Source organism: Camponotus vicinus, unplaced genomic scaffold (assembly GCF_025532165.1).
Source record: "Camponotus vicinus isolate PSW18456_S1 unplaced genomic scaffold, iyCamVici1.0 SCAF_1, whole genome shotgun sequence".
In the NCBI taxonomy this organism is placed as follows: domain Eukaryota; kingdom Metazoa; phylum Arthropoda; class Insecta; order Hymenoptera; family Formicidae; genus Camponotus; species Camponotus vicinus.
In genome coordinates this window covers 3,941,353-3,967,361 of record NW_028141945.1, presented here as the reverse complement: position 1 = coordinate 3,967,361, position 26,009 = coordinate 3,941,353, and the positions used below count along the sequence as shown (strand labels likewise).

The window sequence follows — 26,009 nt, the reverse complement described above, 5'->3', positions numbered from 1 at the left end:
AGAGCTTATTATAGCCTCGCGGCCGTCGTTCTACGCACAATTTTGCCTCTGATATATTTTTTTGTATGCGACACGACGGCCGCGTGTACTCGCCGTAGAATACACGTGTAATCATGTTACTCGCGGAGTAGAATTACGAGTTTCGAGCGCGGCGAACCGGCGATCCTCGCGTTGTCGCTCTTCCTTTTCTGAAGACCGGTTCCGCGGGCGAGCAGGGCTCGAGACGAGGCGCATAGTATATGTACCACAGTTTGTATGTACCAGACCGGAACCGAACGGCAGAGCGTCCGCGCCGTTTGAGAATCGGCGGACCATGAATAGCGCGGACGTTTCAGGTTTCAGCGCAAAGTCACCTCCTAAATTGCGCTCGCGCGCCGAGAGAACGCATATCGATTACAATGCGAGATGCCTCAAAGGTTGCATGGTTCTCTCCTGGACCAGAATCGGATAATATCGAAAAGTTTAATTTCCAGTGTTATAAATATGGAGTAATGTAATGTCATTATGTTCGTCGTTAATGAACAGATAATAGATGTATACAATATCAGTTTGCGAATATTGCTCGCAAAAGCGAAATCGTGTACTACGAAACATCCTGAGAGGATTCATTTCTCTCAGGAAAGTGCGAAAGAAACAATAATACTTTGTAGCTCTTATCTCGATTACTTTTTATATCAAGTAATATCAGATTAATGATATAAAAAGTACTTTTTATATCAAGTAATATCAGATAAATGATATAAAAAGTAATCGAGATAAGAGCTACAAAGTTAGCTTAGGATATCGGTTTACTATGTGGGTTTACCATGTGTGAAGAGATTCAATGAGGCTTAATTCAATAATTGGCACACGGATCTAATGATCATTTTCTGTTTGCTTGTTAGATTAAGCACGTTTAGATACTCGCGATTATTTTTATTATTACGGCTTAATAAAAATTTAAAGGAGAAAACCGGTAATTAATAAGCATTAAGCAATGTAAGGAAAAAAAAATCTTCTTTCAAGTTATTTCAAGTCGGGAAAACTAGATTAATTATATCTAGAATAAGGATTCTTTCTCTCCAAGACAAAAAATATTTATCAGGAATAAAGAATTAAAACTGAATTAAAGAAAGGATTTAATTAAACGTTAACAATTACGATAACAAATTTTATAATATGATAGGATTATACAGAAAGAAAGTTATTATAAAAACATAAATACTATACATTTTTATGAAATCGTTTGTTATATAAGTACATATGTACATACATGAGTAAAAGTCGAAATTATTGGAGAGAGTATCATTCGCATTTTGCTTCGTCTGTCATTGATGTAGCAAAGACAGATTGTTTGGTCTAACAAATTACACAAAAAAATCTTATCATTTCTTACTACAAGTCATATTATCACTTTGCTGTAATTTTCCGATGTCATTGCAATACCAACAATATATATCATCAAATTGTTGAATAATACTGATAAACTAGTGATTCATTTGCGTATTTTTGTTAGCAGACATAACTATCTATTAATTATTTATTAAACATATAATATAATAGTAAAGGATCTCGCGGAATCTCGAATCCTTATGGAAAATGGCTTTCGGTCAAATGTTTCGAAACTTTGCAAAAAGATAGTTCTCAACATGTGGATTAAAAGTGTTCATGGGCATGAAGCTCTAAAAATTCGAGATTTTCAGCTACAGCCATCCAAAGTGGTAGATTTTTGAAGGAATTTGAACCAATAAGGTTGATTTTTGGGCCAGAGCTTCGCACTTTTTTGATTGCATATTTGTATAGTTGCGGTCGAGAGCTTTCCAAAACACCCTATGAAAAGCTTTTTACGTTGGGGAAAGTGAAAGTTATAAGTCCTCAAAGTTTAAGAAACATAGGCATGTAGGAAGCATGAGAATTATCAAGACTATCTGATTTATGATTTTTTGTGCTAAGTAGACTGCCTTAATTGTGTGTGTGTGTGACAGATTGAAAATATATACATGTATTTGTTACTTTATCCTCCTCTTTTTAAATACAGGCTTGGAATTGTCAATGGCAGAGTTACTTTTTTTTGTTTTTTTTTGCTTTTTTGCTTGTTTTGCTTTCTTTGTTTCTACAAAACTTTTGTATTTACTACTTTTTTGTAAAACCTCACCCAACTAAGATAAGCTACCGTTGCCGAACTTCGGAATATGCTGCAGAAATTAAAAAATCTACCACTTTGGATGGCTGTAGCTGAAAATCTCGAATTTTTAGAGCTTCATGCCCATGGACACTTTTAATCTACATGTTGAGAACTATCTTTTTGCAAAGTTTCGAAACATTTGACCGAAAGTCATTTTCCATAAGGATTCCGCGGGGTCCTTATATATATATATACAGGGTACACCATTTTAATCTACGCACTGAAATATCTCAAAATCCATAAGTTTAAGACAAAAATGTTTCAGACAAAAGTTACATGGTTTCAAGGGGGCCATAAGAGAGTACCATTAGTTTGATCTTGAAGAGTCACCTGAAGGTCACGTGAAGGTCACCTCCAACTTTTTAAATGGGACACCCTATATGCTTTTGCATATTCTTGTAGCTCATCTCGACAGCTTTCCAAAACACTATAATTAAGTTAGTTTTCATTAAGTACTTTCCGAGTTATGAGGCTTGAAATAATTTCTTAATTTTACATAAACCATAAAATATCTAGTAAAATATTCATTTTTCGATTATCTTACCTTAATACTTTTATGTATAAAATAATAAGAGGAATTAATTGGTGTAAAGAAAAATCATAGCTGTTTTTAAGAAAAAATATGTAATTTGCAATTAACAATTCCAAATTGTTTCTTAAAAATAACTATGTGTTTTCTTTACACCAATTGATTCCTCTCGTTATTTTGTACATAAAAGTATTAAGGTAAAATAACTCATATATATATATATATATGTATATATATATATATATATGTATACATATAAAATTTACTATTATATTATATGTTTAATAAATAATTAATAGATAATTGTGTCTGTTAATAAAAATACGCAAATGAATCACTAGTTTATCAGTATTATTCAACAATTTGATGATATATATTGTTGATATTGCAATGACATCGGAAAATTACAGCAAAGTGATAATATGACTTGTATTCTCTAAATTTCTTAGAGTGAAAATGCACTCGAAAAATTGAGTGACTGGTCAAGTCACTCTAGTTAGAGTGATTTTTCACTCATAGGAGTGAATTCTTCTCACTTTTTGTTGTAGAGTAAAAAATTCACTCTGCAAAATAGAGTAAATATGTATACTCTATTTTGTAGAGTGAAAATTTTTACTCATGAAGAGTGAGTAAAGCGCATGTGAAGCGTGCATGAGTCCGCCATTAGCAACACTGTCGTATCGTTGTCTCGCGACGTTACCAACTCGTTGCACGTGTACTTGGTATACAAGACATATTAAAGTAACTTTTTAGGGATATATCTTTTTATTTTAACATATTTCGAAAGAATGTAAACATATTTTTTTGTGTGTAACGTTAAATATATTTATATAGCTGTGACAAGAAAAAAGGAGGTTAATCGGCTTTTACACCGACAATGAGATAACATGCTGTGTGCGATGTTCAGCTTCGATTAATTCAAGTAAAAAACAATGATTGCTTCTAATTTCAATTAATCGAAACTTCACGTCATATACGTAACGTGTTATCTTATTATTAGTGAAAGACGGCTTAGAATCTCACTTCCTAAGAGTGAATCTGTTCACTCTTAATTGAGTGAAAAATAACTTGACGAAAGTGATGACTCCACTCTGATTGAGTGAATTATTCACTTCGAACCGAGTGACACATTCACTTTACGTTCAGAGTTAAGCAGTTCACTTTTGTGAAAAGTGAATGTTCACTAATTGCGAGTGGCAGTATTTTCACTATCACTTGGAGTGAATATTCACTCTAAGAAATTTAGAGAGTAGTAAGAAATGATAAGATTTATATATATAAATCTTATCATTTCTTACTACAAGTCATATTATATATATATATATATATATATATATATATATATATAAAATAAACAAAAAAATAAAATTTGATAATAATTATACTCTCTAAATTTCTTAGAGTGAAAATGCACTCGAAAAATTGAGTGACTGGTCAAGTCACTCTAGTTAGAGTGATTTTTCACTCATAGGAGTGAATTCTTCTCACTTTTTGTTGTAGAGTAAAAAATTCACTCTGCAAAATAGAGTAAATATGTATACTCTATTTTGTAGAGTGAATATTTTCACTCTATGTAGCATTTTCACTCTATATAGAGTGAAAATTTTCACTCATGAAGAGTGAATAAAGCGCATGTGAAACGCGCATGAGTCCGCCATTAGCAACACTGTCGTATCGTTGTCTCGCGACGTTACCAACTCGTCGCACGTGTACTTGGTATACAAGACATATTAAAGTAACTTCTTAGGGATATATCTTTTTATTTTAACATATTTCGAAATGTAAATATATTTTTGTGTGTGTAACGTTAAATATATTTATATAGCTGTGACAAGAAAAAAGGAGGTTAATCGGCTTTTACACCGACAATGAGATAACATGCTGTGTGCGATGTTCAGCTTCGATTAATTCAAGTAAAAAGCAATGATTGCTTCTCATTTCAACTAATCGAAGCTTCACGTCATATACGTAACGTGTTATCTTATTATTAGTAAAAGACGGCTTAGAATCTCACTTCCTAAGAGTGAATCTGTTCACTTGTAATTGAGTGAAAAATAACTTGACGAAAGTGATGACTCCACTCTGATTGAGTGAATTATTCACTTCAAACCGAGTGACACATTCACTTTACGTTCAGAGTTAAACAGTTCACTTTTGTGAAAAGTGAATGTTCACTAATTACGAGTGGCAGTATTTTCACTATCACTTGGAGTGAATATTCACTCGTTTGGAGTTAGATTTCACTCTAAGAAATTTAGAGAGATACAGTCATTTTTATTTATATATAAGTGAGTATTATATTAATTAACAAGTAGTGTTTATGTAAAGTATAATATTAAGAAAAATAATGATAATACTTCTATTTGCTATAATATTTTATAGAATCAATAATCAAAATTACAATTATTTTCACGCGATAAAATATTAATAGATTTGTGCATTACCGTAAAGAAATTAAATTAAAATTTTATCTCAAAAATTAGCCAAAGCTATCGTTTTAAATAATCAGACTTTTATACAATTCTATCGAACAATAATCAATGATCCAGATTCACTAACAATGCCTTCATGTTGTCAATGCCTTCATTATCGCGTTTGCAGCCAATAAATCTTCGACATGCCTCGTTGCACGTCTATTCATCGATTTGATGACTCGCGGCAAGCGTGTTGCATTTTCCTCCTCACGAACATCGTCGCGTGTTCGAGCGTGATATATTTGGCCGTGATATTTTTATCGTTCTCGAAGAGACCGCGGAATGAATAGACTTTACGGTCTCTTAATTCCCGATTCGACATACCTCGTTACATCTCTATTTACGGCGCGTTGCACTTTATCGAGATGCATCGTCACGTGTTCGAAGTGATTTTCTTTTATAGAGTAAGATGAAAAGAAGAAATTTCTCATCAAACTAATAATTAGATCGGACTATTATCCAATTTATTTAATCGTAAATAATTAGATAAACATTATATAATGGACATTTTGAATAATAATATGAATTAGAATGTGTTGATGTAATAATATATATTTTTTTCAAAATATTTATATTGCTGCATTTGGATATTCTTTCATGGACATTTATAATATAATGCGTAACAGTCGATTAAACAAGATAATTATAATATTGTATTGTTATGGTAAAATTCAATTTTTGGTGTTTTCTATAAATATAAATAATAAAATGTTGTGATATTTATATTAATTATATTATTAAATTAAATTCACTGATGTTTATGAATATAAAAAAACAATAGGAATGGAAAAACAAAATTAAATATTTAAAAGACTATTTAAGACTATTTAAAAAAATATTTAAAAGATATTTTATAAATATTCTTTTCTTTTTCAAATAAATTCCGAGTTATTCTGACATTGATCAATAATTTCGCAATTGAAACAAAAATTAATGGCACCAAAATGATGCAATTTTTTCCGCTCCTTGTAAAAGCAGCAGAATGGGATACGAGTATGTCACCAGTAACAATTTATCGTCTGGCCTTTGCTGTTTGTACCAGTGGGGTCGGGTCATATGGTAGAGCACGCGACATGATTGCAGTAAGTGTCAGATATGTACAAGGCACTCTTCTTCGCCTCGATTAATGTATGTGCTGACATTATTAATTTTGTAAATTTTATAATTTTTATAATTTTATAATATTTATAATTTAAATGAGTTTTTTCATTTAAAATAAATATCTTCCCGTTTGCAAATATTAATTTTTACTATCAACAAAATAAATGATTGATAATTATGTTGATGATCATGTGCTAAAGTTGATAAGCAATTTATCGCAATTGATTGGTCATTACTTTATATTGTAATAAAAAAATCACATGACATATATTCACAATTTATATAAAATAACGCGACATCTTCTTTTATCTAAAAAAAATAGTCCATTATTTTTGCACGCTGTAAAGATAAAATGATCACTTTATGTAATATAATTAGAAATTTTAATATAATTACAAATTAATCACAAATGTATTAAACATCACATGAATATTTATGTTGAACATTCTTTGAGTTATTTACGTTTACGCTTTATTTAATTTTATTTTTGTTTTTCTCATTTCTTTACATTTCTTTTCTCTTCTTCTTTAACTCTTGAAATATAACTTTATGTGACCTGAGATTTTTTTATACTTAATTATTTAGTTTGAAGAAGAACTCATTTTGTATTTTTATAAATTATAATATTTCTTTAATATGTACAGGTATAAAAGATTGCAAAACGTGATTCAATTCTGGCAAATTTCATATTTCGCAAAAAAACTGAAATCTATTTCGATAGCTTCGTGAGAAAGCGTCTATGGCGCTTAAATGCAGTGTGCCGTAAAATTTCAATTATACGACGGCTTCCTTTCTTTCGTTGGTGTACTGTCCGGTCTCGTGACTTGCTGCGGAAAATTGCGCAGTCGTCAAACTATTTTGGACATACTTGTAGTCAAATTTAGAAAAGGTCCATCATCCTCTTACGCTTCGTGTCGCGAAACACATCACGGCCTTGGACCGGGTCCAATTGTCCACGCTCTAAGGTAGATATAAACTCGCGCATATCATCAAAGAACGGAAAAGCGAGTCTAATTGCGAATTGCTTGAAATAGGAAACCTTAACCCCGCGTTTTATGATACATGCATCGGTTCACAAATAACAAGCTCCAATAAGAAGCAAATCGGATTTAAAGAACAATAATTACAATTTAACGCAACAAAAAATTGAAAATTATAACAAAAAACTCATCTGTTTTAGTATTTCTAGTCTATTATTTTCCTAAGAATCGAGAGAGAAAATTCTACGATACGTATTTGTTTATATTTTATATAGAGATTATACTAAATTTTTCAACTTACATTTTACATATACGCTTATACAAAGCACAAGTTGTGTTTATTAAGTGCAATTAGACGCAAATTACTGAGCAGAACAAAATGTTTGCATTGACAAAATTATATTAATTAAGCATATACTATTTGATATGAAATTATTATACTTTGATGTAATTTATAATAAATACATAGATAATATCTATTTATACATACACAGCTAAAAATATAAAGTTATTTTTGATATTTTTATTATTATTAAAATTTAATATTTAACATTTATAATTATTAAAATTTAATATGGAGAAATATAATAATAGACCTCTATGTCAGTGACCTTATCAATTAGAAAGATAGAATCCCGTGGAGTGGAGTGTATATCTTTTAAATGAGTTTTTTATTCGAGATAATATGATGAATGATATCTGCCTCATAAATCTCTTTATACGATCTGAAGCGTACTATTTATATATTTGCCTCGATAAATAGATCGTCATTTATTGCTCGAATGAACGAGATGCTAAATACTGGGTCATCAGATTCAAGCAGCAAAAAATGCGCATTTAATATTAAATATGTTATATAATAATTACAAATCCAATCATAAAAACCAAAATATTACGTATGCGGTTTCTTCAATCTCAATAAAATATTAATTTTAAGTAAACCACTGCATATATATATTAATCGTAATGAATTTAATAATAATAAATGTATATATTATCATTAATTGTCGGTTCAACATTTGCAAAAAATTCAAATTTGGTGTAATGAATAATTAATAATTAAAAATAAATTTAAAAAAATTAAACTTAAAAGACGAGACATTTACATAAAGTTTTGTAAAAGTAAATTTTGAAATATTATGACAATTTAATTATATTATTTACTAACTATTATTATTAACTTTATTTCGAATCTTTCTTCTAATAATTCTAATTTTTAGCTTACACTATTTTCAATTCATTTTTGAAGTTATACAATCTTTTGCAAGTTTAAAGTCAGTTGTAGATATACTTTTATACATTACATATCACGAAAATAAATTTATGTGCCATATAATCTTACGTTACTCAGAAAAATCGAAAGAAAGTCGTAAAGATGTCAATTATCATTATCGAATGTCCACAACGACAGATTATTTAACTGAAAAAATATTATGAAATAACACAGTATCTATGCAGCAGACATCCCAATTTTGCAAAATCAATCGTTATTATCAGTCGTCAAAATTTTATTATATCAATAAGTGATAAGACTAATTGCATGGAATTAACATCATAGATAATAAAAGCGAGTAAAAAAGACGTAAAATGTGTCAAAAATACGTGTACATTTTCACAAAAATCTTTTTGTAGATAATGCCTTATAATAATTTTCAATTTAATTCCTCCCATTTCATTACGTTAGCAATCGTATAAGTAATTGATAATTGACCTAGAGTCATATCGAGATAATATAACTGCATCTAATTACTTAATGATAACGGCTTCTCATTTTCTTCTTATAAAATGTTGGATTTTCATATTATTACAATAAAATTATATATTCAATTAAGTAATAAAAGTTTGAAAAAATATAAAGAAATAATAGAATTATAATTGGAGAATCTCAAATTATGATATAAATTAATATTATAGGATATAAGGTTGTTTTATTTTACTACATTATGATCAGCCGAAAATCTGACAAATATTCGAATCAAACAGAGAAATTTAATCGCGCATACGAAAACACATGTTGCTATCGGTTTCAACAGTTTTACCGATATAGCGTGACTTTTGTTTGTCGGTCCGTAACGTGCGATATTGCCTGATACAGCATTTAATCGGAGTCACCTTGCGGCTCAAGACACATATTTTTATCATTGAGGAAAAAAGTGGAGGGCACGTTTGATTTGATTGCGTTAAAAGTGCACTTGGGAGCAATCGAGGCGGCAAATGACGTTTTCAATGACGTCGATCGGTGTGTCTCGCTGAAACTGACAGCGCGAGGAGGGTAAAATCGTACACGTGAGAGCGGACAACCGCGCGAATCGCCCCGATTTCGCTTCTCAGGAATACGACATTCCGCAAATAGCACGATGCTCCTATTCTGTCGCATGAATCAGTTGACAAAAATAAAGACAGAACGACGATCGTGAATGAAAACAGTCGTTTTCTCGAACGTGTTATAGATTCCATGGAATTTTACCAAACAATTCTGATTTCCTCACTCTATAAAATGTTTGCGAGAGATGAGCAAACGAAAGATTTCGCATAAATTCATGTGAAGTTTAGCTCTGAGTAACTAAAAATTTCCGACATAATGTTTAGATAGAGAAATTTGTTAGTTTATAAAAAAAATAGTATCATAAATAGAAAATTTTTATTTGAAAGTACATAATAATTTGTGATAAAATATATTTTTTTAATGATTAAATAATTTCTGATAATTACATTCATGAACAAGATCAAATTTGACAGATAAGTAACTGATAGAATTGCTTAATTAATTACATCCTTTTTGCTCGAATAAACACTTTGTTGATATTGTATCTATATATCGCATTCTAATTATAATTGTTGATTTGAACATGAAATATAAAAAAAAATAACATTATCAGAAAAAAGAGACAAATGACACCGAAATAATGATGCCGAAACCTTTGTGTATGCCTGACCTATGATAATCTCGATATCATATTACTCGGTTTGTGCATCAAAGTGATCAGAATAATGTAAACGATGTGCATAAGAATGTAAACATTATACCGACTAACCTTGAACTGCTGCTTTTTGCCATTTTTAATTGTCAGGCACGCATATATTACTGTTACTTAAAAAACTTGCTTTTTTAAAACACATTCCGAACAAACAAATTTTTATAATGAATTGAATTTTAAGATCTATAAAATATGACACAAATTTTTCAATCTAAAGATTCTAATAAATTTGCGTACAAAAAATCTCCAATAATTTCAAATAATTTTAAAAGCATAAATAAGTGTGAATAAATCAATTGTCGTCTTTCTGACAAAAAAAAATTGGATTTACATCAAGTAAAAATTATATTTTATTATTAATACTGATATTTTTTGCTATTAATAAGATATTTTGGAAATATATTTTGGATATATATATATTTCCATCGCACTGAAAAGTAAAAAACATCAACATTCGTCAAATTTTTATTTAAATTTATGACATATGTCATGTTTGTTCATCATACATTCGTTACTTTCGCGATGAGTCGAAAAATAACATGCTAGATGCTTACATTAGTAACGCATAGTAAATTTTGATTACGACGATAATTTGTTCAAATTTACATTGTGTAAGTATACAATGAATATATGCATAAAAGGTAAAAGCTTTAAACCATAAAAAAGTAGCCGATTATCATAAAAAAATAATAAGCAGAGAAAAAGACATTCCTCAACCGGTTTTACCTTTTCGCATGCATGTCACAAGAGAAACGAGCATAAATCCGGTCGAAAGCAGAAGGACCGGTCGGCGGAATTTGAATACCTTCATTTCAATTCGGGTCCCGATCAGATTACGACCAGTACGTGATACAAAAAATAGTTTGGAAATTATTTAGGCTTGCATTTTGATTGGTCCATTTCTTCGTGCTATACTTTACGATTGTTGGTCGAAATTTTAAATAATTAAATAAAACTAACGACGATATAATTATTTTAGCCAAGCATTTAAAACGTTTTTAATTTACCTTCTTGATTAAATGCTTATTCGTAGATGTATTCTATTATAAAAAAATTTATTTTCTTTGCTGCGATTAGTGACACTTAATTGAAATTTTTTCCAAATAGTGCTTATTTATTTTTTATTTTGTATCTTTTCATTTATTTTCGGTACAAGGAATTTTCTAAAAAATTTACTTACTATAAAATTACATCTACTGCAAGCACACAAATCGAAAGAATGCGAGTTTTGCAAAAATTGTCGTAATTTGACAAAATTAAGAATGTTTTCTTTATTAACTGCTGTATGTGTCACCTGACATCCACGTGACGAGCACGTGAGAGAGTGCATGTATAAACGATGTTCGATGAATTATAGTTGCTACCTTTAGAATCGGGTGATTCATTTTCATTCCCGTTCTTTCTCATTGTCTCAGTGTAGGATATTTTTTTCTCTTTTTGCTCAGACGAAGGCGCCGTTGAGGTCGAATCTTCTCGGCCTTATCGCCTTTCTGGTTCGAAGCAGTAATGATAACCGATATTTATCCTCGGCTTCCTCTCTCTCTCTCTTTTTCTTTAGCTCTAATGCCCTCGTCGATCGCGGAATCTTACTGAACAAAGTTTAATCGTGCCGAAACTATGCGTGCACGCACAATGTCGAAACAGGAAATAAAAAGTTGTTTTTAAATTTATCCAGAAATTAAGAGATGCTGAGTACTTATTTCTATATTTGATTGTTTAATATTTGCTAATATAACTTCAAATGCAAATTCAAATGCAAATATCCTGAGGTAAAAAAAATGATATGCTAATTGAAGAACTGTAGATCATTAATTTGCTCGCTCAAAAATAATAGAGAGATAATAAATGTTAAAATTTAAAACCAAATAAATTATCTCTTAATAGGTTTTGATTTAAAAGCTGCTTGTTATTATATAATTATCGTGTCATTTTACAATTCTTCAGATTATTTTCCGAGTATTAAAAGAGTTGCACTTGGTTATACTTAATTAACTGTGGCGCCTCAACTTTTTTTCCTTTTATCTGATGTAATACCATTCGAGAATCACGTGGCTCTAAGTTTACTTTTTCTTTTAAACTACAACGTGAGAGATCAGTAGACAAATCGAAAGACTGATAAGGTATCATAAATTTTTTATTCGATGTCATATTTTCCTTTGTCTGATAATGTAATTGTTAATTTATTAATATTACATATAAAAGAACGAAATACATTCATTTAAAGATTTAACTATTTATCTAAGATCTAAATATTTAACAAAATATAAAATATAGTAATTCCTCATGAATAAATTCATTAATTCAATTACTTTATTAAAATAAAATTTAATTAATTATTATTTATTTGACAATAATATCAACATTTCTCTCTAATATCATCATCGATCTTTTATCTAATGAGTTAAACTACAGCTCATAGAAAAGATATCAATATTTTAATATTATGTGACAATTCAAAATTGTATTTAGATTAATCAAAAATTTTTTTTCACTATATATTCGAATATCCAGTCTGTAGGATTTTTTCTTTTCTTTAAAAAAAATATTTTTTTGCGATAATCGGCAGACAGGCTTTCTCCGGAAGCGAGTACTTCAACATGCACATATGTGGAAACACATATAAGCGAATAGGAATTATATGAATGCCATGCTTCATATACGCTAGTTCGATAGAATTCCGCGTGGGCGTACGCGAGGGACGATTGACCGGAAAACACGCAAGTTTTCTTGCGGGGGCACGAGAGCACGCGGCCACACGCACGCATACGACGCGTGAATGTCGTTCAGAAAACCGCTAAGCTGGTTTCTGGAGAGAATATCTGGACGTGGAGCATATTCGACGCATTCGTTTATGAATCTCTCGAGTTCAATTTGAATTTTCATCTGCGAATTTTCTTCTAATCGAAAAAGTTATCAAGCTTGATCCATCGAAGATATTTTTTTTATTATTTTATTTTTATTATTGTTTATTAATGGTTACTAAAATTGTATATAATAAAATTAAAAAGGCAAGGAATTGGATAAAATTAAAAAGGCAAAGAATTGGATAAAATAAAAACGAACAAAGAATTTTTTAAGATAACTGTCAGATCATACTTATTTTCATTCATCTTTGGTCAACTTTCTCCTAATTAATTGTATTAAAACAATTGTGTATTTAAAAAATTTCTCAGCGCGCGTCTGGATTAATTAGACAAGGCTGGATTAATGTGGATGTTTAATTCATTAATGCCATGATATATAATATGTAACACGAGTGCGAATTATGCAGACTGTCGTCTGCGGAAGATATCTCGGGTCTTGTTTGTAAACATAGAATCCCCTTCGTGAAACGATAATAAGTATGGTAAACGTGCGTACAGTTATTTTGGCCCGTTGTGAAGAAATTCCGAATATACACGTGTAAATGATTAGAACCCACTAAACTAATATTCACACGTTACTTTTATTCTAATTATCTTCCGTTTAGAATATCGCAACTTCATGATAAAATACGTAACAAGCTTGCGATTAATTATTGCGCGTGGCGCAATTATATTGGTATTCTTTTGCCAGCTAATAAAAATATCGCATCGATAAACAAGGAGCAAGAGTTCAATTATAGACAACTCGTAAAAAAATTTATTCTCGGCATTTTCCACTATTGCAAATATAATAAGTTAATGAGATCAGAACATGATCTTTCATTTTTGTCTTATGTTTCAATCTCACGTTTTGTAACATGTGCTTTCCTTTCTAAAATCAAGTACCCTTAAAATCTAGTTTTATTGAGAGGAAATAAAATTTCCACAAATAATATTTTTCTAGCAGTACAAAAAAATTTATATTTGCATAAATTAAATTTTCGCTATAATCCAAGTTCATTTATGTCACATTTGTTTCAAAATCTGAGTTTCATCTATCCTTATTCAATATGTCATTTGTACATTAGTTACACACAATTAAACCATAGCATTGATATAAATACTCTTGTAAGTTGTACTCTCGACATATGTCACACGTATCAAATTTGTATGAAATTCGCGATTACAAATCATTCCCGGCTAAGGGAAACATCCAAGTTTATTACAGACTTAAGCGTCATTTCGGAGTAATGCGTTTTCGGAGTAATCCTAAAATTACTGTACCGTTGAGCTCACTCGGGATTTATATAAGCTCAATTTTTAATATTATAGAATTTTTTTATTACAGATATAAAAAAATATATTTTATGTATAGTTATCAAGCTATATAATTTTATTTTGAGATATATTGACATGGAAGCGAGGCTGTTTTACATCTGAGCTTATTGGAAAACTATAATATCAGTTTCAGTAATTTAAGCATTTTATGATATTACGATCTTTACGAAAATAGAGAATGCAAAATTTCTGGAGCAAAAATGTCTCAAATATGTGACAAAAATAAAAAATTATATTTGAAGAGTCTGTCTTAATTCTAGGAGTCGTTACAAAAATAATTACTTTCACAATTATTACAATATGATTTATTTATTATATTATCGATTCGTTTCTCAATATTAATTGTTATTAAAAATTTATAATTTTTAAAATTATTGAATATTAATTATTGAAAAAACCTGAACTAGTGTAAAAAAGATTGTGACATATAAGTGTTAGAATTTTAATATATATATTTTTTAAAGAAAATATCTTTTGGCATTTCAAACGTGCGTTCAAACTTCATAACTTCAATTGTCGCTACGACATAGAAAAACTTTCTAATCCGAATAAAATATACTTTCCCTTAACTCCATTCGTATTTTCTGTTATTTTATTGAACAAATTTTATTTATTAACGTGGTGAAAACAGCTTCCTTTCGTTAATTATTAAACTCGAATTCGACATTAATCGTGATATTACATTTGACGAATCATTTGCATCGTAAGTGTTCGCGACGGAATCGTTCAACCTCGCGAGACCCAACGTGTGAGAGATGTGCATATCGCCTACGCGTGATATGTTAATAAACCAATAAAGAACGATAGAGAATAACGAGTTACTTACTGTTTCTCGCAGCAATGACAGACCCTTCCGACACGACGGGGAATGAATTAAAGAAATCTTCGTGTGGACGTTTCCTCTCGTTGCAGTTACCACCGACGTTTTCTTTCTGACGAGAGTATTCCCCTGTTTGCTCTTTTTATTCCGCAACTTTGGGGCAATCGAGTTGTCAGTTGAAGTGACGTCTCTTTCCCTCCGACAAATCTCTCATACGACCGTACATAACATCACGATATTCGAATATATCGCGATTGAGTTTCAATCTTATTGGACGGAGGTCGTATGGAAATATGTGTATGTACGCGGGTCGTTTAAAGGATCGACGGAATTGTCGGGCGGTTCTCTCTTCCTCTCACATGTTAATAACCGCTATGCAACGCATCGCACGCCTGCCCGTCATCGACTCCGTCGCACTCGACCGACAGCGGCGTCTTATCTTAATCCGTCGTCATTCGATCGGACGTTCGTCGACCGATACGCGAAAAGTCGCGAGATCGCGATATCGTCCGAAAAGAGCGAGTTCAAACTCTGTCTTGCGGACCCGGACGGCGCAAATCCACCGTCGATCGCGCGGTACCAATCTGCCTTCGACTACGTCCGACGCGCGTTTAAACGCAGGGCGCGAGGCGCGAGCCGGCCGGCGGCGCGAGCGCGCGCATGCGCGCCTACTGTCATGCGTGACATTCACGTGATCGCGGCGCCTTTACGAATCAAAGCGGTGCGCGAGTCACGTGCTTCTTGCATTCTTGCCTGCAGCCGACGGGTTGATTTTCTCCCGCTATAACGTTGCGCAGAAGCGGGCACGATTTTAATATATACCGATTCTGTCTGTGGCGCCGGCCTTTTGACATGTTCCATTTTATTGAGGGAATATCTCTCCCCTTCGCCCTCGAAAATTGCTCGAGTTGCGTTTTATCGCGAATATATGATATACGCGCTTGATCTAACTCGGTGTCTGGAGTCGACCTTGTGAACTCGCACGTGTAACTTGACGTAACCGGCGCCGAATCTCCTTCGGCAGTCTGTCAACATGTTTCCGTGGAATTTATCACGCATAAACGAGAAGCGCTTGTATATTAATAGTAACATAAAATATGCATGTCGCCTGTAACATAAAATATGCATGTCGCGATAAACAGGTGTCGTTGACGTACCGGACTGAGTTGGAAATAATGACAGCGCGCATACTGATATTTTTAGTTTTAACAACTGAGTCGCGCGATTATCGCACTGCATAAAATTATCTTTCGGCGCTGCAAAAAATTTTGCGAAAATAAAAATTTTATTTGCAATTTAAATTTCCGTACGATAAAATGTGTATATCCTCTTTTTATAAAGAGATATACAAATAAATTTGTAATTAACAGGACGCGAGATAACGAATAAACAAGCGGCAGAAAATATTAGATTTGTAACATCGGGTTTTTTTTTACAGTGAAATAAAGTGAGATAAAAAGTAAAAAGATATCGCGGAAAATATTATTAAAGTGCCACACTTAATGGCGCCAACGATTAAAACATGTCGATTCATCAAACGATACGGCACGACACGTAAACATAATTTCTAAAAGATTTGTCGCTGCGTAATTTTCCATTTAAGAAACGACCGACGAGAACGTGACAGCGCTCGAAATGAGAACAGACGATCGGTATTGGTCGTTGCAATTTTTGCAAATTTTTCCCATCCGGGGAATATATTATATCAGTCGAGACGGACTTGTTTTTGCTGTCAATGATATCAAGAGGATATCGCTGAAAAAATGCGCGAAATGATACCCTTTAAGTTTAAAGTTTAGCCCCATATTTTACACTGACAGAAAATTTTTTGGACAAAAAGACTGCTTTCGTGCTTACTTAAAAATATATTTACAGTTGTTGCACGTTAAAATCACGTGCCAGGTTGTGATCGGATATTATCATGCAAATTGATCCTGATATTCATGTGAAGATATATGACAGTCATGTGTTGTATCGATTAGAAATTATAATAGCACCTTTCAATATTAATTAGCAAAACGTATTCCGCGACTGAACATTTTTAATCTCATAATATTCTCATTATATTTCGTTACGGAAGTAAAATAGAAAAAATTTAAATAAAGATTTTTAATTTATGAGAAATTTTTTGCTCCGCACGCGCAATAAATATAAAATGCTACTCCTCTTTTTATTCAATTATAAAAGAAGCGTTTTGGTAGAAAAAAATTTAGACTGATAAAAATATAAAAAAGGAAAAGAAAAATATAATTTGGCAAATAAATGATAATATGTTTTATGTTTTACTTTTCTAATCTACTATCCTAATCAATGTTATATGTGTACCATATGCTTAAATAATTTATCTGCTATACAATGAAGTGTGTATAATGTATATATAATCGATTTGTTATTACATCAATATGTATATCTGCATCTTCTTAGAATATGTTTATAAACACATATAAAAAGATTTTGAAATCGAAAAAATTCCGCGAATGATGTAACATAGTTTAGATTAACGGACGATCGAATAAAAAGGAATACTCGCAGATAGACACAATGTTGTGAATTAAACTGTTTATCGGGTTATTCGTATAAATTGCATCTCGCTATATCGCTGTGTAATACGCACTAAAGGTATTTACGTTTTAATGAATGTCATTGAATGATGCATGCATACATGTGAAAGATATCAGTGCTCGTGCATTCTGTGAGTTGAGAGAGAGAAACAAGATTTCATTGAGAGACTGAAAAACATAAAGAAATCTATAAATATCGATGTTAATCTTAAAAGCGAAACTTGTATTATAATAGTAAAACTTTAATAATCTTTGGACAGATGATCTATGAGGGAAAAGAAAAGTGTATGTTTTTTCATATGAATCCTAAAAATATCGCGTAATAAGAGGATAGAATAAAAATACAGTCAAAAAACACTCACGTGTTAATAATTAAAGAAAGTCATTGTTTTTTTCTTCATAAGTCTCTCGTTCTCTTACAAGTAGAACACAGTGGTAATATGTATGCATTTCATATATATCATTCTGGCCTATTATTGCATATCTGCTTTACATGAAAATATTGCAATATCGGCTTTAAAGCAGATGCAGCAGCGCAGAGAAATCATTAGCTCTGTGTCCATGTCCTGTCACAGATAATCGATAGCACTTTACTTAAAATGAATTGAAAACTCCCATAAATACAAAGAATCACCCCATCACCTAGAGAATAATTGTTAAGACTATTGCAATTGCGATTGTGGTGTTCGTTTCCAGCTATATAAGATCGTATTATCTTCATATATATTTGCATAATTGTTTCTTTTTGGAATTACGACGAAATGATATTTTATATTTAATATATATCTGAAACAATTAAAAACGGCGTTTTTAATGAGATCAGTATCTTCGATGTTCGCCATTCATAATATTCAGCTTGTTTAGAAAAATTATTATTCCTTGAACGGCATTATATGTATCTTAAAGTAAAGCTAATTCAGTTATTTAATAAATTGTTTTTCGATGATAATAATTTGTAGCTACGTATTATACCCGGCCGTGACAATGCGTACGAGTTTTGTTTTCACAGTTAATTGTAATAAACATAGATATCTTTTGATATCTTCTTTTCCTCAAAAACAGATTGACATTAATAAAATATATTGTTTCGGTAAAAAGAGGCTGTACAGTATTTGAAAAATCGCTCTATCGAATTATAGGAACCCCATTGATTACATTTACGAAATATTAAAGAATAGATAATCATGAATTTTATATACAATACTTACACTAAGACTATAAATGTTATATGCATCGTAAGTAAAGTCCCAAATATAAAAGAACATCTATATTAACAATTAAATAAACTGCAATAAAATAATAATAGACTACATACAGATATATTTCTCTTGATTGTTTCTTGAAATAAAAATACAAAAATCGTTCACATATCATGAATTGCTAAATTTTTCAATAATTAATTATGTTATTTCATATAAAAGAAACATTTATATTTGTACACAAATATACATTTTATCACATGTAGACTTTACTTATAATGCATATATCAAATAGATAAATTTATATTATAGCTACACACTATATTGTGTGTGAGACAGTCAATTAAATTATATTTTTTCTTCGATGATTTTATATACTTTCAAGATCAAATATTTTTGCTTATATTTTTAATTTTTTTCACGCAAAATATGTGCCAATATAAATTACGTTTCCCATATGTATACAAATACATTGCAATTTCTTTTAATACTGACTAATCCTAGGAACACACTAATCCACACATCAAATTCGATGTAAGAGATGCATACTACATTTTATATCGATATATACATCATGATTAATATGCATCTCTCTATCTCTGCTTGGACTGAATTTAAATAATATCACGTTTAAATGCTAGAAATAAGCTATTACACAACGGCCATTTCTTTTCTTTAAGTAGTTTAGATATTATTTTGGAATAAAATATTCTATAAGTGCATATATTTCGGTCACACACATAAACACGCGCGCGTGCGCTTACTGTTACTTTTGCACAGTTTCATTCTAATCAATTAAAAGTGGAAGAACTGATAAAGTCAAATATGAAACAGCTCGCGCTTTATGTCCGCGACAATGCGCCGCATGTCCTCGGTCTCTGACAGCAACAGAGACTGCGCAATCTCGCCGCGGGACCCAGCTCTTTCGATCACCGTTCTTCGACGCTCTCGCTACCACTGCTTTCCTGCTGAGGTCTTGCGATTTGATATGTAATGAGATACTCGGGATACGCTTGTTCACCCCGATAGACAACATATTCAGGGAATACTAAGCCACCCTGTGATGGCCTACCCATTACGCTATGGTGACCGGGAGGAGCATGCGCCATTTTCATCGCCGAGAATTGTAAAAATGATTTACCGAGCGTAACTCTACACAATAGTAAATGTCTGTGACAAATGTAACAACTTCTATCTTTATGCGCGGGACATCCAGTACCGCCACATATACCATAAACATACTGATTGCTCTTGCTGCTGTGCTCCGCAAAATATATACCAGCGCCGAACATTCCGCCAATATACGCGTGCCGCTCGTCGAAGCCTTTCTGAACGATAGCGTTGATGAATGGACTTCCGTGAAACAACATTCTCTCATTCGCCTGTGATACTGTCGAGCTGGAAGTACCTCTTGGTCCAGTACCAGGAGAAGCGGGAGCAGCGGCGCCGACTTCTTCAGCTACTTCTTGTCTTCTGTGGGCGTAACGTTCCCACAACTTGCGATTTTGAACCTTTTGTATCTAAAAAATGATTTTTTTAATGAAAAAAAATTGCTAATAAAAATATTATTAATTATTATTCTTGATACAATTACATGATAGTTATACGTACTCTAACTATATTGTATCGAGAAAAAATACCGCCAGAGTGGCCATTGTCTCTGTGTTGCCTAATAGTACTTTGCATTTCTTCTTCAACAGCCAAGAATTCTTTGTCCTCCGCTAGTAAATCCACTAATAATGTTCCGGGATTTATGGAAGGTTGCCAAAGAGAGCCCGCTGCTGTGTTCAATAACTTGTCCATGCCTTTAATTAATTTATGTCTATAACCATAAGCTGATACTCCAACTTGCTTCAAATCCTCGTGACCCATTTCCGCCAGTATATCTAAAGTAATTTGCTCGCGTTCGAACAATTCGAGTAAATGTTCCAAACCGAGGCTCTGCAGGAAACCAGCAACAGTTGTGATGGAACCGTTGTGTTCTTTGCAGAAGTCCTTGGATTCTTTCTCGGAGCATGGTTCGCTCGGTGGCATTGGACTCAGACATGACGTTGGACGAGCCAGTGGTACGCATAGAGTCATAGCCGCTCCGGATGGCATGATAACTGTTTCTTGAGTAAGAGGCGGCGGCGGTGTAACAGGAACTAACCAAAGGTGAAAAAATAGAAATAATAATAAATGTAAATATAATTTATATATATATATATTTTTTTTTGGTCTGTATATTGTATTAGAATCTTTTCAAATTTTTGATATATATTGTAATCAAACTCAAAAATTTGTAAAACGGTTTATAATTACAAAGTATTCTTACCGGATACAATACTGGGTGGCCTACTGTTAACAGAATTGCTGCCAGTACTATTGACTATATTACCCGATGGTACTGATGGAACGATTTGTTGAGAAGCCATAGCATCTTGTAATAGACACCTTACATCATCCGCGCTGGCTAGATCCACCGGAGTCTGTCCCTCCTGATTTTTTAGGAAGGGATCGGCACCATGCGCAAGCAAAAGGGCACACAGTTGCGTTCGACCTTTCTGCGCAGCTTCATGAAGCGGTGTAAATCCCCATTTATCAGTTGCATTCACTACAGTATTATATTTAATGAGCAAAGCTGCAATGTCTAAGTGACCATAACTCGATGCGTTATGTAAAGGAATAAGGCCGCCTTTATCTTGCGCGTTTACATCTGCCCCGCGTTCGAGCAAGAATTCAGCTACCTCCAGGTTATTGTACCCCGCTAAATAAAAAAAAAAACAATAAGTATAAAACTATATATATAAAAATAAAATCTTTCTATTTTCATATTCTCTTAAAAGAAAAAATTGAATTCTTATATCAACAGAACAATAATATGTAATAAACAAAGATATAAAATGATTCAAAAAATTATTAAGAATAAAAAAAAGAAAATATGACTGGTTCAAAGATTGACATTTATGAAGAATGAAAAATTACCGGCCAAATGTAACGGAGTACTATTGCGTCCTTGTGCATCCCGACAGTTAATGTTGTCTTGCGTGACTAGTCGTTGAACTCTAGCTAAATTGCCCTTCTTTGCTGCATCTAGAAGAGCGCTATTTCCACGTAAAAGATCCGCTACATCTTGATCACCATCTCTTACCAGATCCAATGGTGTCGCGCCATCTCTGTTCTTTTTAGTGGCATCTGCTCCATGTCTCAATAGTAATCGAACAATCTCGTACTTGCCCTTGGCGGCGGCTTCATGAAGTGGTGTAAATTTCCACAAATCGGCAACATTCACAGATGCACCGTGTTTCACCAATAATTCCGTGACTTCGTAATGCCCATAAGAACAAGCGTTGTGAAGAGGAACCAGTCCACTATATCATAAAAATATATCGTATTATAAACAAATATATTATCCAATATATATTTTATTAAATTTTTATAGATAAAAATGAAAATTGAAGAATTATACTAAACCAAAAAAAATCTAAGTATACTGACAAATATTTTATGTAAATATGTAAAATGTATAACAAATAAAAAAATAATTAGTATTATAAATTATAGTTATTCATTTTGCAGAAGGATTCTCTACTTATATAAAGAATGATATAAGTTACCAGCCAAATGTAACAAAGTACTATAAGATATAAAAAAATGAGATCATAATACAAATACTTTATCATAATATTATATGTTAATTACCCTTTATCTTTGGCATGCACATCTGCGCCGTGTGCTAATAGGTACTCTACAACCGGCACTCTGTTAAAACCCGCTGCAAAATGCAGTGGAGTCGAATGCCTTCCATCCAAATCGCGGCAATTCACTGCGTGCGGATTGGCCTGCAAAATTCTTTCTACCGCTGCAAGATCGCCTGATTTGCTTGCTTCCAAAAGTTGCGCTTCTGCATCATCAGTTCCATTCGGCGGATCTGTAAAATTAAAGTTAAAAATGAAAATTGTGTGTTTTTTCAAGAGTAAATCCCAAAATCCAAATTAAATACCTTACCTTGCAGTATTTTTAATACATTTTCAGCAGCAATTTGCGCCGCGGTGTATCCTTGAAGAGATACTATCGATGGGTCGACATTGTATGATAAAAGTATTCTGCAAGCCTGTACGTTATCCTCTCTAGCACACCTAGTAAGGAAATAATTAATTGACGATTTGAACTGATTTAATCTAAATTAAAGCATTTTTTTTTTTTATAAAGGCGAGAATGAAATTAGTGGTTTTCTAGAACAAAGATACCTGTGCAGTGCAGTTTGTCCTAAACCATCCAGCGCGTTGACTTTCGCATTATGCCGAAGTAATATATCCATCGCGTCGTAATGCGAATGATCAGTCGCTACATGAAGAGGCGTAAGAAAATCTTTATTTTTCTCATTCATGGCAGCATTTTTTCGAATCAAAGTCTCGATAACTTGCTTTCGCTTCGGATAAGGCGATGCCACTGCGCAATGCATTGGTGTGTCACCGGTGTAAGGGTGTTTAAAATTGACGATTTCTTGAGACAAATATTTCTTTAGTTTCGTTAGATCTGCCTGCCTGCAGGCATCTAATAGGCAGTGGCCTTTATACTCGTCTGGAAATCATAAACATCGATTTAAAAATATGTACAGTTGTAACTATGTTTACAAATATGATAATAACAATAGAAAGTATGTACAATACAATAGATTCGTTTAAAACTCACAGGCTAATCTTTCTTGTAATTCGAGTGTCGGTGCTACGTCGATAGCGCTCTTACTATGGCAGTTTAATTGTGTCGGATCCGCACCTTCGCTCAACAGCAAGGAGCAAACCTCCGCTCTGGATTTGCTTGCAGCTTCGTGCAATGGAGTAAATGTCCAGAGATCACTAGCATTAACGGCAGCGCCGTGCTTCAAAAGTGCCTCAGTGACTTCAAAATGGCCATATGAACAGGCATTATGAAGTGGCACAAGACCTCTGTAAAAAATTAGGATTTCAATAAATTCTGATTAAATCTCGATATATCATATGAATAAAAAGCTACAGTGAATATACTTGAAATAAAAAATAATAAGCTTATGAATAAAATAAAGAATAATTTTTTGGAAAAATTTTTAAAACAATCGTAATAAAAATGTAAATTGAGTCTGCAGGTATACTAACCCTTTATCCTTGGCATGCACATCTGCACCGTTCTGAAGAAGAATCTGTACAACTCTAGATCTATTATATCCAGCTGCTAAATGTAAAGGTGTAGATCTTCTACCATCGCTAGCGTGACAGTTGACATTAAGAGGATTTAGTAACTGTAACAATCGTTCCTCGTTTCCAGATCTAGCTGCTTCTAAGAGCTCGTCTTTCCTATATTCTCCTGTTAGTACTGATTTAGTAGAGGCATCAGCTACTTCTAATGCAGTCTTTCCTTCTGTATTCCTAATGTTTACATCTGCTCCATGCTGTAGCAGAGTAATACATACGTCTATTTTACCCTGTCAAGTACAAATGAAGATGAAAAAGTTAGACACCATTTCCATCTTCGGCTCTTTACGTGACAAAAAGCCACATTAATAAATATAGTCTTTTGCTACAAAATAAGCACCTTAATTGCAGCTTCATGTAAAGGCGTGAAATTCCAATTATCCCTTGTATTTGGACTTGCTCCTGCCTCTAAGAGTAATCTTACAACGTCGCAATGTCCAAAGGAACATGCATTATGTAATGGATGTAAACCACCATCGTCGCGTGCTTGAATAGAGGCACCAGCAGATAGAAGAAATTCTACAACGTCCTTTCTACCATACCCTAAATTTTAAAATTAAACAAACATTTTTAAATCTTATATTTTATATATATATATATATATATATATATATATATATATACACATACATATATATATATATATATTACATATCATTACATTTATATAATGTAATGATTAATGTAATGATCTCTAAAAAATACAATGTTATTATATAGTTACGCATAAAATTATCATATAATTATAAAAAATTGATATAAAATAAATTATCTAAATACTTTTATTTCAACTAAAAACCATATATTAGAATTTATGCTTTTAAATCACTTAATTTAAAAGTTTTTATGTCTTTCCGAGGATTTTTACATCTTTCTCTCTCTTTATAGAAAAAATTTAATATGCACTTTTTATTATCTTTTTTTTCTTATTACAAGGTTTCAGATTTCTATTATTACACATTGTGTTTATTATTATACACCAATTTAATTAAAGAAATTTATACATGTAACGTGTAATGATCTTGTAAATATTGCAACTTACAAGCAGAAAAAAATAAAAATTTGAATTTAAATTAAAGTAAATAAATTTAAACGTTGATTATAAATGCTAAGAAATCGTTCCGCGTTCGTGATTTGACAAGTTGACTGCGATCAGCTGAACGTGACGCTCGCTCATTAACCTTCCTAAATTATCAATCCACGTGTTTACGAAAACTTTTACATCCTCTGACAATTATTTGGAAACAATATTCGCGATTCGAGAATAGAACGGAGCTCCCCATACTCGTGTCCGACTCACCAGCTGCAAAGTGCAGGGGGGTGGACTTGCGTCCGGCGGTGTCGCGGGCGTTGACCGTCTTCGGGTTGACCAACGCCTTCACCTTGGCGAGATCGCCGGTCTTGCAGGCCTCGAAGAGCTCGCGTAGCGGATCACCGCCGCCTCCCGATCCCGGCAGCGAGTCCACCGCATTCGTTGTCAACGTCGATCTGCGTCCTGCCATTTCTTCACACCGCCATTTTCACGTCGTCGCACCGTCCGACGACAGGAGGGCCCGCGACGCAATTGCGACAGACAGGCACATCTCACGTTCAACCAGCCGAATGTCCGACTACACGCACGCACGTTTACGACGGACGGACGGATGTACGGACGAACGGATGGGTTGCTAGGGAAGCAACTGGCGACATTTCGCGTTTCCGACGTGCCGTGGACGAAGTACTATTTCCCCGAGCCTCGAAACGGCCAGCGAATTCTCGCGATTATCAGCTGGAAATCAGCTGATAATCGGGGAGCATTGATTTTGACGACTG

The 26,009-nt window shown here is 32.7% G+C and overlaps 2 protein-coding genes across 5 annotated transcripts in view; both read right to left on the bottom strand.

Annotated features, from left to right (window-relative positions):
• Positions 1-15,959, bottom strand: part of Gbs-70e (Glycogen binding subunit 70E) — a 29,432-nt gene extending 13,473 nt beyond the window's left edge. Inside the window, exon 1 of one of the 2 annotated variants that reach the window (XM_083093324.1) lies at positions 15,234-15,959. The gene's annotated coding sequence lies outside the window, so the exon portion shown is untranslated. The remainder of the gene's footprint in view (positions 1-15,233) is intronic. The other variant, XM_083093318.1, reaches the window with a different exon arrangement.
• A 2,194-nt stretch (positions 15,960-18,153) lies between these two features.
• Positions 18,154-25,914, bottom strand: Tnks (tankyrase). Of its 3 annotated transcripts, none has more exons than XM_083093101.1 (11): positions 25,498-25,914; positions 24,538-24,740; positions 24,102-24,427; positions 23,662-23,915; positions 23,217-23,550; positions 22,975-23,096; positions 22,669-22,897; positions 21,952-22,337; positions 21,302-21,733; positions 20,599-21,131; positions 18,154-20,507 (listed from the first exon to the last, which is right to left on the bottom strand). In XM_083093101.1, the coding sequence occupies exons 1-11, from the start codon at positions 25,697-25,699 to the stop codon at positions 19,917-19,919; spliced, it is 3,612 nt and encodes a 1,203-aa protein (XP_082949227.1). In that variant the 5' UTR covers positions 25,700-25,914; the 3' UTR covers positions 18,154-19,916. The 3 variants fall into 3 exon arrangements, with proteins under 3 accessions (XP_082949227.1, XP_082949217.1, XP_082949236.1); XM_083093091.1 differs by having other exon boundaries at positions 22,975-23,105; positions 25,498-25,913; XM_083093110.1 differs by having other exon boundaries at positions 22,975-23,105; positions 24,102-24,394; positions 25,498-25,913.
• Between the last annotated feature and the right edge of the window lie 95 nt (positions 25,915-26,009).